General features: G+C 32.8%; 1 protein-coding gene across 1 annotated transcript; it reads right to left on the bottom strand.

Annotated features, from left to right (window-relative positions):
- Positions 1-1,625: 1,625 nt before the first annotated feature.
- Positions 1,626-13,614, bottom strand: LOC110738980 (cystinosin homolog). The gene is made up of 8 exons (XM_021919420.1): positions 12,380-13,614; positions 12,142-12,274; positions 7,933-8,022; positions 7,694-7,818; positions 3,083-3,125; positions 2,358-2,475; positions 2,209-2,258; positions 1,626-2,122 (listed from the first exon to the last, which is right to left on the bottom strand). The coding sequence occupies exons 1-8, from the start codon at positions 12,493-12,495 to the stop codon at positions 1,976-1,978; spliced, it is 822 nt and encodes a 273-aa protein (XP_021775112.1). The 5' UTR covers positions 12,496-13,614; the 3' UTR covers positions 1,626-1,975.
- Positions 13,615-14,297: the final 683 nt, after the last annotated feature.

The following is a 14,297-nucleotide window of genomic DNA, read 5'->3' as shown; positions in this document are numbered from 1 at the left end:
TTAAAAGTTGGTTTTTAATTTTAGACTTCCGCTGTGTAACTTTGAAAAATAGTCTTAACCATTATCACGGTGGCGATAATATTTTGGTCATTTCCTTAAAATAGTTTTAATTAGAATAAAAAGAGTAATTTAAAATAAGGAAATTTCCGGGGTATTACAACAACACCTCTCTCTTCTTTTAGTCTAGATGACCAGATTTAAGAACTCAATCATCAGTTTTAATGGAGTTTTTCACCATTTTATTTTTTTCCTTTTCTTTTGTATAAAAAGTGAGTCTTTCCTCTGAAAATTCACCAAAATTTATATCATTTGGTTGTTCGCTTCATTCACGCGTTTTCCCTTTTTTTAATTAAACTTTTTTTTTCTCATTACTGAGTCATCTGACTCACCATGCACCCATGTAGATCCGCCATTGAATGGTTCATAGAAATTAAATATGTTGAAAGATTAAGAAGAATAACAAATGATCTGAATAACTTTCAAATTTAGGTTCTTTAATGAATAAGACTTTGCCCACCTAGCCATCGACGTCGACATTGTGACTTTGAAGTGTACCCAAGAGAGTACATCCGTAAAACTCTGATGATAGCCTTGTATGACAATTAGGGCTACTTAAGGGAGAGAGTGGCCGGTTTAATTGTGGTGGGAGGGGGTTTGGAGAAGAAAATGGCAAACTTCATTGTTGTTGTTGTTGTTGCAAAAGGTGAAGAAGAGATGAGTTAAATCATATTTATGTGGTACCGGTCAAACTCACACAACATTTTCCCTAAAACTATTCAGGGGTAGAAATCAGTGGCAGATCCAGGAATTGTACATAGGGGGTTTGAACTACATCAAACACCCAATATCTGAATACAGGGATATAAATCGGGTATTTAAGTATAAAATAGAGTGTTCAAATAAATACCAATACATAAGTACACAACAAAATAAGTCCAAATTCTAATAAAAATGCAAAATAAAATGATCTGATACCAACGTTACACGGTACATGGGATGGTTGGTATAGTGGTACGTGAACAGGAATGCGGAACGTAGGCTAAAGACCGTAATATATGGTTATGGAGTTCCCAATTTTTTTTTAATTAGAATTTTCTTGTTTTAATAGACTTATTACAGTATTTACTTTCTTTGGACTTTACAATTACCCATGCGTATCCTTTTCTCAATACATAGAACTAAAGTTTTTTTAAAAAAATTATAAAAAAGAAAAATACACAGTTGTACACTACTTACTATATAGTAAATACTAGGCCGTAAGCACTAGTTTCTTCATTTTCCCCATTAATGAAACTTGAAGCCTTAAATTAAACCTAAAAACTCAAGAAGATAGAGAATACTTTCACTACAAATGGGTACTCCATCAAACACGAACCAAATTTTTATTTTCTGGATCTAACAGAATTCCCCCTTAACTCCCGCTAAATCCGCCCTTGAGTAGAACTAAATTAATGTCATTAAACTATGGGTATTTAGTACTTATTGAGAATTTAGATTTTGTACCGGATGACTGTTTCTGACAAATAACCTTATTTAATGATATCATCTCTTCCATGAACCATTTTTTTTAAAAAATAAAAAAATCGCCTCAATTACAAATTCATTAGTTGCCTACAAAATGGACATTGTAAAAGAAAATAATAAAATGTGTTGCCTGTTTCTTACAATTGAAAAACCCATGCAATTTCTTCCAAACATGTGTACTTCGTATATTGTATTAAAACTAGAATGCTGGATACCAACATTTTGCACTATCAAATTGAAAAGATAATTACAATATGTACAATTTTACTTAGATGTTCTACAATTTTTGAATAAAAAATACCTTGGTGTGGGGAGTTCCTTGAATGAGGTATTTTACAGATAGGAGAGCATTTAGGTAATCATTTTATATAGAGATCTCGTTCGATTTAGACCCATCATGTTTAACATACTCAAGGTTACATCGATGCGGTGGAATATCCTAGTTCTTGCTTTAGGGAAGGTCAGACGTTGCTAGATCTGAGCTTTTCAAAAGTGCCTCGTCGTTTCCCTCATCCAACTTAGAAGAATGATGGATTGGCTTATTGCGATACAGCACGTAGTGCTGCACCATAAACAGGAGATCAAAGAAGATAGACACCTGCATGACAATTTGACGTCAGAAAACTGCTTTAAAGTAAAGATAGGTCAGTAAATAGAAGGCGAGAAATCAGATGGACTGCATACAAGAGACAGCAGTGTCTTCCCAATATTTCCATAGAAATTCACCCAAGAACCTACAGGAAAAAACAAAGATTAAAATATATAAATTGGCAACTTTACGAGATAAATTTAGATTTGTAAAAACAATATACTTGTTATATAAAGGATTTCACCTTGATCAATAGACTGGGTAGCCATTTGTCCGTAGTTCGTCACCCCTCCAAGAAAATCAAGTAAAATATTTCCTATACTAAATCCTTCCGTGCTTTTCCTATAGAAGTTCATAAATGCCTAAAGTCCAAAAATGTAAAAGACTGAGTACCCTTTCAAAATGTGAAAAATTATTTTTGAATAAACCAATGCAACATAAGAGAAAATATAGTACACAGATACTCTCCAACACAAATTTTACAAACTGCAAGAGCTATTGCTAGTCCTCCATAGATGTTGATACACTCAACTCGTTATCGAAATAAATCATACAATACTATAAAATTAAGTGTGGTAAAGTGTACTAGTTAACAAGCAATCATGTTGTCATCCCTTTCTATGTATATCAGTAACAACACTATGGAGGGAGGCTAATACTTTCAGGGTGATTAACTACATGAAAAAGCTAGTAACTCGAAGAGTTGATGCAACATATATATGATTTCAGGTTTGCAAACAAGATTAGATGGGTGTGGATTATTTGCATTCGACGCTTGCCCCTAAGATTATTACCTTTAATCTTTCCTAGCAGAGGCCAAATCAGTCAATCTATGACTGGACATCATGTTAATTCTAAGACTTGCAACATCACAGTTTAGATAAAAGGCAATAACAATTATTCATTAAGTCAAATATCATCAAATCATCAACCGAAGTACAAGACAATTTAAAAGAAGCCAATACCAACCTGGGGAATATATTTAATGACAGTCATGGTAACCTGAATAGTGCTGCAATATTAAAACAAAATGGTAATCATGTTACGAAGGGATCAAAGAATTTGTAGAAAGTCATCATTCATCAAATGCTTTGAGTATTTAGCCCACAACAGGAAGGAATATGGTATCTTATATGGTAAAAAAGAATTATATATATATATATATATATATATATATATATATATATATATATATATATATATATATATATATATATATATATATATATATATATATATATATATATATATATATATATATATATATATATATATATATATAATCCACTTGCCTTAATAAGATAATAAGAATCAACATTGAAACGAACCCTTCAAAGTCATTAGTGGTTAATGCATAATTATACAGTATTCTGATTACAAAGCTGAAACACTCGGTTGCGGAATAACGTGTGCATAACAACACCGTTGCACATCATAGCTTGCTGCCAACTACAAGAGCTGGAGAAATTAATGGCAGAAGCCAAATCATTCAACAATGAAATGGCAATGTAGTCAATTCCAATCTACACCTAAATGCAAATTTAAATAGGAAAATAAGTGCTGTACACAACCATCAATAAAGAGTGTCAAAGTCAAATCCTAATGTAATATGAAAGTTTGTTTGTACCTGGTGATATACATTAACCTGGAATTCTGGAAGAAAATCAGTTTAAATCACATATATAGTTTCTCATACTAGTCTTTAGATTCCTCAATTGTAATACACACAATATGACACACTAAAAAGTAGCTACACACTACTACTGGTCCAATCCAAATTCCAAACAACCAATCATTGATGAGGAAACAAGTTTATCACCTTCAAAAGATAAAAGCAGCTTCTTTTGGAACAACCATTATAGTACTTTGATACTATTTTGTAAAGGAGGGGGCAACGAGGATCTAACCATGGCACTATAATTCTAAAGAATTCAACACAACTTAGAGTTAAAGATATCATGGAAAAGTGGGTTGAGACTTCTAAGGATATGGGAGACATTGGCCAAAACCAGAGAATCAGTCATTTGCATATTTAAGGAAGCGTGAGACTATGGCCAAACCCAGAGATTCTGTCATTTGCATGTTTGATGAAAAGCACACACAACTATCTTGATTTAGCTTCTAATTGAATGATATCATCTTGAATAACACATTATGCTTTAATGTTTAGTGATTACAACACAATTAGATGCTTGAGAAAGTGCCGAATAGAGCTCCAAAAGTATGAGAACTTAGAGGACTGGAGCTTTTTTTTTAAAATTGAGAGAACAAAAAAAAAAAATTCAAACTCATCTTTAAAGGAGGATCAGACGTCCAACAGACCTAAAATGAGTAAAAACCTAGGCTAAGGGGTCAAAGTTAGCTTATAAAGTGGACACCTACACTTGAGCCTTTGACAAGTTCCTGGCACATGTTAAGCCCGTGAGGTGGTGCACAACTCTCAAGGCATTGGCAAGCTTAAGTAACCATTTACATAAAATTAAAATGGTGATGTTAATTCAAAATGTGAACATAACATAAAATTAAAGATGAAATTTAAGCATTTGAGAGACTAGCCTCTCATCAAAGTTATCTGTGTAAAACCAAAATAAACTTCCCAACCTCTAATTATATAGACATCCTGAATCCCCTTTCCCTCTAAATTAGTTTTTGAGTTTTTCCTCAAGCTACCTAGCTAAATTATTGTGCAATTGCAATTCTACTCCGATTAAGGTTGGTTAAATGATGAGCAAAAGATGTTGATCTTGATTGATAAAGTGAAAATCACAAAAAATAAAGACAAACTTGCCTCAACAACCTGAACTATAGCTTGGGTGCACCCAACACCCAAACTTTGAGTAGCATGTGGTACACCATCAACTATTGATTGGGTGCAACGCATGTTATTAATGAGAATATTGGGCACTCAAACTGAGATCCTTTCTGGTAGTTATAGTGTAATTGATGGCACCCGTTGCAACCCAATCGATAGTTTGTGGTGTTCTAGCTAATAGTCAGGTGTTGGCTGCACCCAAGGTAACCCAAGATATAATTCAAGGTGTTGGGCTAAAGTTGCCGCATATAAAAGGTTAATGGCAAGTAGTTAAGACACTTGCCTCTCTCTAAAAACTAATTTAGTAATACCTAATAAACTTCTCAATTTCTATCATAATCCCAAATCCCACCTCTTCCCACTTCACTATTAATCTAGGTCTTTTGACAAAGTAGTCATTTCAACAATATTATTTATCAAAATGACAACTTTTAAATTCTAATTCCTAATATAACCAAAATAATGACTTAGGGAGTCGATTAAGCCATTAACCAATATTTTTCCTATTAAATCGTTAGTATTTTTTTTTTTACTTTTCGCCTAATTATTAGTTATAAATTGTACTGGGAATGTAAATTATATGTGTTCATAAATTAAATATTCCGTTTTGTTATAGTTGCAATAGTTTGATTTTTACACTATTCATGGACTCTACTTTGTCTAGCTTTAACGATTTATAGTTAAACAAAAATATAGTCATGTGCGATCTTGTTAGATTCGTGTCAATCTATACTATTTAATATTTTAATATCTAATGTTTATACTTTTTACAAATTCACAATAAAAGATATTAACAATTGAAACAATATATTGGCAATCATGAAAAGAGAAGTGTTGCAAGTATAAATAAATTTAAAAAAAAAAATAATAATAAAAAAACAGAGGAAGTACTTAATTGTAACTCATGTTTTTGCTCAAAATCCTCGGATCATATAATCATGTGGTATATATAAGTGATTTTTGTTCATAATTATCAATTATTATGTATTAAGTTAGACTACTCTACCAGTTAAGTAGAAAATACAAATTTGAAGAACACTCATGTATTTGCAGCCTGATCAAATACTATGGTGGCATTGTGCTCTTATATGCTCGATAACCATTTTAAGTTAGGTAATGTTTGGTATGCTTTGATAAAGGTTTAATTTATTTGTTTGTTAAGGTTTCATCCAACTGTTCTCAAATCAATTTGGTTGCAGCATCTAACCTACAAGTTTACGACTCAGCTTGTAAACTGCAACTGTTATCTAGTGTAGTTAATATTAACAATATTAAATGTACATTTTGCTAGTATTTTCTTAAGAACTTTGTAGTTTTGATAATGGAAGTTTGGTAGTATTTTTTTTTCAACATGAAAAAAAATATGCAGTGAATGAAATAATCAACTCCCCTTGTCAATATTTTGGTTCGAATAGGTATCAGAAATTAAAAGTAGTTATTCTGAGATTTAGTTTTGTTAAAATGGCTAATTTCACAGAAGAACCTAATTATTTAGACTTCCTGATTTCCCTTTCCGACTAACTGATACCTTTTTTCTCAAGATTCATTGTACAGTTCCAATTATACCCATCATAAGACTGGTTCATTACGCAAGTTCATAGAACTCCTCAGTTTCATATAAATCCAAGAACCAAAAAAACAACACCCAAGTCTTACTTTTAAAGCTTGATTTAGCATTTCGTCTTGCCCTTGTTTTACAAAGATAAATGGTCTATTCTTAAAAATTAATCAAATATCAAGTGATTCTCCACATCAACCATTGCATTTCCCAATTAAATCCTCACATCTCATTTAAAACATCTAGATCTAATTCTTCACTAGCTTTAATCACTAGAAGACAATCTTATCCAAATAGGATGACACGCATGATAAGCAGGATAAATCACTCATCAAGGGTTAACGAAACTCAATACATCCAGTGATTTCCCTAGTCCCTAGTCCTAATCCTGCCCCCTGGCACAAAATTTACCAAGTCAAATCTAGACAGCCAAACGAAAGGCTTTTAACTACCTATCAAGGAAACAGTTGAGAAAGGATGGATGGAAGGTGAATTTTTTTTTGGGAGACATGACATACCAAGAAATAGACATATTGTAATTTGGAACCTTAAGCTAACTACATTACTAAGTTCTACAAATCATATTCAGAAAATTTCAGCGGAACATTACTATTTTCAACCAATTTATAAAATTTAAAAAAAAATAAGTAAAACAACAACAAAAAGTTTACTTAAAGACATTCAAGATGTGCAAGACATTTTTCATACAAGCAAGAAATATATCACTTGGGAATAATGGCACAAATGCAGGATTCGCATCTATATACTTAACAAAATTCTCTTGCTATGTTGTTCCTCGAGAAATTATTAGAAAAAATTACCATTTGATTATGAAATAATAACAATTAAACCCCTCCAACAAACTACATATCATTTCAATCAAGGATTTTTGTTAAATGCTAGATTTTAAGTATTACGAACTTCTGGAGCCAACCAAAGTAGACTCCTTTGGTATATGTTTCTATGTACTAATGTCCCAGATTGATTAGCATGCTTTCTTTGAACATTTTAAAAAGCAATACATATTTTTAAACAATATATTTCTTGCTTTGTTTCATCCTAATATTATTTTTTAGAAGCAATATATTTCTTGGCTAGAAAAATAATTACCCGCTCATCTAATATTACCCTTTTAAGCTTACATAAGATAAAAGCCAGCATATATAGCAGGACATATTCACATAATAAAAATAAAAATAAAAATTCTTACTTGAAGACAGTGATCAGCCAAAGCCAAGAATGGCTTGGTAAAGCAATAAATACACAGACAGCAGCAGTACCCCATGCAGCAATAACCAGCGCAAATGAGATCTTTGAGACTTTCTGAATTCCACGCTATAGAGAGAATATGCACAAATATTAAATTCAAGAACATACTACAGAAAACATGCCAATAACTCAAACAAAGAATATACCATAAAAATTAACCATGCAGAAGATGCTACTTACCTCATAGATAAAGATTTGGAACAACGTAAATGCTGTCAATAAAACAGCATGTATGGAGAATGCAACATCATTCGCAGCCACAGGAATCATCTGCAACAAGTATATTAGCCAAAGACCAAATTATAAACGACAAGGTGGAGGGACTAAAACAATATTTCATTTACAAGGTATCAGAAACAGCATCTAGTCATATATTTATAAGTCAACATTTGTTCTACCGGCCCTGCAACTATTACTCCACATACGATAAAAAGATACTTTATTGTCTTTTGTCACATCTACTTTTCAATAAAACAACACTCACTATCTCTAACCAAACAACTTATTACCTAAAATTTTGTGTCATGATTAGTGTAAAACTAATATGGGTTGTATAGAGTATTCACAACTAAATTAAGTTCAAATAAGGGCCAACAATTACAAGTAAGAGTCATAAGAGAAATCAAGTTCATAGATATCTACAAGAAATAAAGGGATTTGTCACATAGAACAAACATTGGAATTAAGTGTTAGTTGTACCAGTATAAGATGAAGTAATTTTTGTCATCTTGCACAAGTCCAACCCCAAAATAAAAAGTAGTAATAAGCCACACTTTTTAACAAAACCACAACCATTGACAATTTGAGGCTAAATATTATATTTACACTAAGGATCGAATTATGAAAGTAAATAAACATGCTATAGCTTATATCCATCAAGAGGAAAAGAAGGTTGATCAAAAACCTGTTTTTGGCACAGAGGACAACAATAATTAAATAAACAAATTAGAGCCAATGGGTTTCTATTTGCTAGTCCCAAGCTTTGATAAAGGAGGAGGGTTACGGTAGGCCAATGACAGCCAACTTTATCATATCGCACTTGACATGAAACACAATGATTGAAAGTAGTACTAGGACGGGAGACCTCCTTAGAAGTCCTCATGTTGGTTCATATAACCGACCCTACTTATGGAATTAAGGCATTCAAGCAAAAGAAGAAGAAGAAGAAGAAGACTAAAAACAAATTGGGTGAACATAGAATTTCTCGGATTTAAAGTACTTACAACATAAAACTTCTAATTTAAACTATCAATATATATAACAGATATTAAACAAGGTAAAAGTATAATTTATAAAAAAAAACTTGCAACTACAATAACCTAGCCTTTTCCTCTTACTAATATTAAGACTTAAAATTATGTTATACTAGTTTAGGTCCCGTGTCATGCACGGTAATTTTAAAATTTAATATTAACTTTTCAATGATATAAGTAGTTATTTTACAAAAATCTATTAATAAAAATTAATAAATACATACTACTTTAATGCGAATTTTAATCAATAAATAAACAACTATTTTATTAAGGAAAAAAATACGAATACTTTCTTGAAGTAAATTAAAATATGTCGCAAATTATGTTAATATTTCCTATTATAGTCATAGATGTTTAAATAATTATTTATTATTAACATATGTAAGAAATTACTTTTGTAAAAAAAAACCTAATAAGAACACACTTACAGACCTAGAGATGACACATGTCATTGCTGGTAAGTCTTTTAATATATAGTTATTTATGATTTATTGATAAGTTGTCCATCTATTTCCTCTATTTCGATTTGTCAAGGAGGGAGTAGGTGATTATGCTACTAATTCAAACACTTTTCATTTTCATCCATCACAAATAAGTATGAATACTTCCCTACCAAGTACCAAAAACTTCGGGCTACACTATCTCTAAAGTCTGAAATTCAATAAAAGTAATACCCAACTATCTTATGTCACATCTACTTTTTCAAAAAAATAATACTTAATTATCTCATATCCTAAGAAACAAGTGTAATATTGAAACAACTTATCACCTAATAGCACAACAAAATTGTTTGAACTATATATTCGAGATAAGCATTAAATTTTCACTTTGATCTCATCCTATAGTTTTTTGTAAACCTTGGGTGATAATGCATGAGCGAGGCATGTTCTTGAACAATTTGAGCTGACCCGGTCAAAGCTCGATCCGTGGTGGCTCGCCTGAGTTCGGCTCGAGACCTTAATGAGCTAAGTTGAGTTATACCAAGCTCAACTCGAAAAGTTTGTGAATAGACTCAAATAGTCTTTTCCATATAAAAAATAAATTATGTGTATACACATAAATTCATAAGTTAGTATTTTCATTGTACAAAATTAATTCACAGCAAATTTAATAATATAGTTTGACTTCAGCTTAGTTAATGCTTGGTCAAAGCTCAATTCTTAAAGTTTCGAGTTCCAGTGTGAACAAACATAAATGAAGCCGAGCTGGTCATAGTTAGGGCTTGGCTTGTTCAATTAGCACCTGTACCTTTGAGCATATCCTTAAATAGATTCTACATTTTTTCTTTTTTTTTTTTTTTTTTTTTGTGTGTTTTACATACTCTTTAATGGACCTGGTCCACAGTAATTAGTTATTGTGGACCATTATATTAGAGACACTATGGTTGTAAATTAATATTAAAAAAAAAGTTTACTATTTATAATAAAGGATATTATGTTGAAATAAAAGTCATTGTGATATTATTAAGGCTATAAGATGTTTTTTTTAATGAATTCTTTTATATACACGTCAATATACATAATAAAGGTTACTATGTTAAAAACAAGGTCATTATGTTTAACATAATGTGTTTTCAAAAAAAAAAAAATGTTTAACATAATGTTGTACGGTTTACAATAATATTGAATGCCACACAAGTTTGAATAAAGGAAGGTTACCATATTAAAAACAAGGTTAATATGTTGAAATATAGTCTGATATAACGTCAATTGAGTGAGTATAAATTTGAGTTTACAATATTATTATTGAGGATTAGATCTACACAAGATTTTCTTGGTGTAGAGAAAGCCAAGAATTGGCATAATGTATCGGAAAAATTGATTCTAATAATCCCACCTTTGGCTGGTTCGCTATTAATAATCCCACCTTTGGATTATTATTTAATAATCCCACCTTTGGATTATTATTTAATAATCCCGCCTTTTTAAGGGATTTTCTTCTATTGGTCCCTAACTTGTTGGTAACCGGTTTTGATAAGTTAATATGCCATGTGTCATTCTGTAATTGGTTGTTTTTTTTAAAAAAAAAAAAGTTAAAAACTTAAAAAAAAAACGGAACCCTAACCCTCGTCCCTCGCCCTAGCCCCACAAAAAATCGGTCGGCCGCCACCCTAAACCCCCCGTAAACAGCCGGCCGGAACCCCCAATACCAGAACCCACCCAGCCGACCAAAAGGCACCCACGATATCACCCTTTAAAACGAATCCAACCCCGAAACCACCATAACTACCACCTTGAAAAATGCTATAAACCATCGAAAACCTCCTCTCGCCGCCAAAAACCACCGAAAAGACCCTCTAGCCTTTGAAACTCCTACCCAAGCCATCCCCTTCTGCTATTGAAGGTTTTTTTTTCCTTAATTTATTGAAATAATGGCTGGTTGGGTTCGAAATAAGGTTAATAAGGTTTCCGGCGTTCCAACGGTAGGGATGCGGGTTCCGGCGGTATGGATGGGCGCGCGTTCCGACGGTGGGGATGGGGAGGAGAGATGCCGGAGGGTTGGTGGTTAGGGTGGTTGTTGGGGTTGGTTGGGTTTTTAAAAGAATTTTTTTTATCAGAATATTTTTAAAGGTTTTTGGTTTTTCTCTTTGACCAATTATTTGGTGACATGTGTCACTCAAATTAAAAAACAAAATAGTTTACCTAATGTACAGGTTACCGGTCACTAAGGACCAATAGAAGAAAATTCCTTACAAAGGTGGGATTATTAAATAATAATCTAAAGGTGAGATTATTAACAGCAAATTGGCCAAGGTGAGATTATTAGAATCAATTTTTCCTAATGTACCAAACTATCTACAATTTAATAGCAAAAATAGGCAAATACTACAAAATTATCTAAAATTCCAAGTTCTACCACGAATCCTTGATTCAATGTCGTTATTGATTATTTGATTCATCTTACCATTGCCAAACTACTCCCAAATTCACTTTTGTTATCTAAGGTAAAGGTAAGCCTTTCTTATTTGTTTATAAATATATACAGTATATTTTTTTTTTTTCTATTCGTTATAAAAAGTTTGATATTTTTTTTAAACAACAAAGTTTGATTACTTGAATGACGCAATTTAACAATTAGTCAATAAACCATGCCACTATGCCAGAAAGAAAATAAGCAGGAAAGAAAGAGCGATCACCTCGTCACGGCCATACTTGTCGCGGTATTGATTCTGAACAACCGAGCTGAAGTAAAGGGTAGCATTGTAAGTAAGATACGTGCTATGCTTTGTCAGATTCAGCACCACGAAATCAAAGTTCAAGCCCACCACACTGCACCATTAAATTATACGAGTTAACAAATATCGTCACAGACATGGTTACGACCCATTTCAATTAAACATGATCATACAAGAAACAAAAAGAGGAATCACAAACCTTTTACGGCGGTAATTGAGAATAACTTGAGGGTAGAAACTGATAGACCAAGAGAAGAAAGCAATCCATCCAAATATCTGGTATATAATTTCTAACGGAAATGAATTCCATGCCATAATTTAATTTTTACTGCTTTTGAATCTGAAAATAAAATTTGTTGAGAATGAGTTGCTTCTGATTGTGTTTGCCGTTTTACAGGAATCTAATCTATGGATTGAGAAATGGGGCTGCTGTAGGACCAATGATTATGGGCCACCACTTTGGTAAGTAATAAAGTCAGCAAATGGAACTTGGACGGGTAAATAGGTTTGTTCATTTCATTGAATTTTAGGACACATACATTGTGAACACAAGGATTAGTACATGGGTTGGTTAATATAAATACGGAAAGGAGGAGAAAGTCCTAATACATCACCGTTAGAAATAAACAAAGGCAAATTTGTCAAAAAAATAAAAAATCTTTTAAATGCACTATTTTGCGAAAAAAAAAAAAACCTTTTAAAAGCTTTTTTGTAAAAGAAAACCCAAACACATCTAATTTTTGTTGAAGACAACATGATACCTCTAATTCACCTGATTAACCACTAATTACTTCTAATTAATCTCTAACTATTTAATAATAAAATTAGTTTATTAAATTAAAAAAAAAAAACACAAACCACCATCTCCACCACCAGCCAGCCACCCACTCCCTTTCCCCCTCCCATAGCAGCAGCCCCACCATCGACTAAGCCACCATAATCATAGCTCCCATCCAAGCCAACCACAAAAACCACCCCAGCCACAACCTACTACCAGCTAGCCTAAACCCGTCGTCAACCACCCCCAAGAAACCGCCTCACTCCCATCGCCAGCCCACCACGAAAATATCTACACCTAGAAACATTAACTCGACCACGAATTCTCGAAATACAACTTCGTGTTCAAAGAAGGTTGAGAACAATAATTAGAGTTTGCACAGTTGGAGGTTTCTCGCGAAAGAAGTCGGGGCAGGCAAAGCTTCCGCAAGGGCCCTCTTCCCGTGGAAGGAGGAGAGAGAAATTTCAAGGTGAAATTAAAGTCTTCATTTGATAAATTAGGGTTTTTGTGAGAAAATTTAAGGAAATTGAGATGGAGAAGCCATTGATAACCATGATTAAGCTAGGAGAGAGAAAGATGAAACTAGGAATTTTTGGAGGAAATTGATGAAGAAGGAATGAGGGGGTTGGGGGAAAGGGTTGTGGGTTGTCGGACCGGCGGTATAGGTTCAAGCCGGCGGCTCAAATGGGGGAGGGGGCTGCTGTCAAGGGAGGGGGAAAAGGAGAGGGAGGGGTGGCTGGATGGCTGGTGGTGGGCAGGTGGGGGTGGGATTCTTTTTTAAATTTATAAATTAATTTAATTATTAAGTAGTAAAATATGAATTAGAGGTTAATTAGAAGAGATTAGAGGTTAATTAGATGTATTAGTAGGACTAGGTTGAGTTTCCTTTTATGAAAAAGCTTTTAAAAGGTTTTTTTCGCAAAATTGTGCATCTAAAAGGTTTATTTTGACAAATTTTCATAAACAAAATTGCATAATAGCCTTTTGTAATACTAGAAGCCTTTTTATGACTACTGAGATGTTTTTTTCAGTACTACTTTAAGTGTCTTTTGTACTACTGAAATCATATATAGTACTACTGAGAATTTTCAGTAGTACTATATTGCTTCTTAGTAGTACTCTTTAAATGTCATTATTTACAAAATCGTCATTGTTATGTATTGTAGGGAATAGTTTCAAGCCTTAAAATCCCACTAGCTCGAACCCCACTGTGATTACACACTAAAGTACGGTGGCGTCCAAAAGGAAAAAAGATAGAGCAAAAGAGTCGCCAACAAGTTTTTAAGGAACTTGTAAACCGTTCATAGGATGAAGGTTATACCCCTTAACGATCCAAGAG

The sequence above is a fragment of the Chenopodium quinoa genome, unplaced genomic scaffold (genome assembly GCF_001683475.1).
Source record: "Chenopodium quinoa cultivar QQ74 unplaced genomic scaffold, ASM168347v1, whole genome shotgun sequence".
Taxonomy (NCBI): Eukaryota; Viridiplantae; Streptophyta; class Magnoliopsida; order Caryophyllales; family Amaranthaceae; genus Chenopodium; species Chenopodium quinoa.
This window is presented reverse-complemented; position numbering and strand designations above follow the sequence as displayed.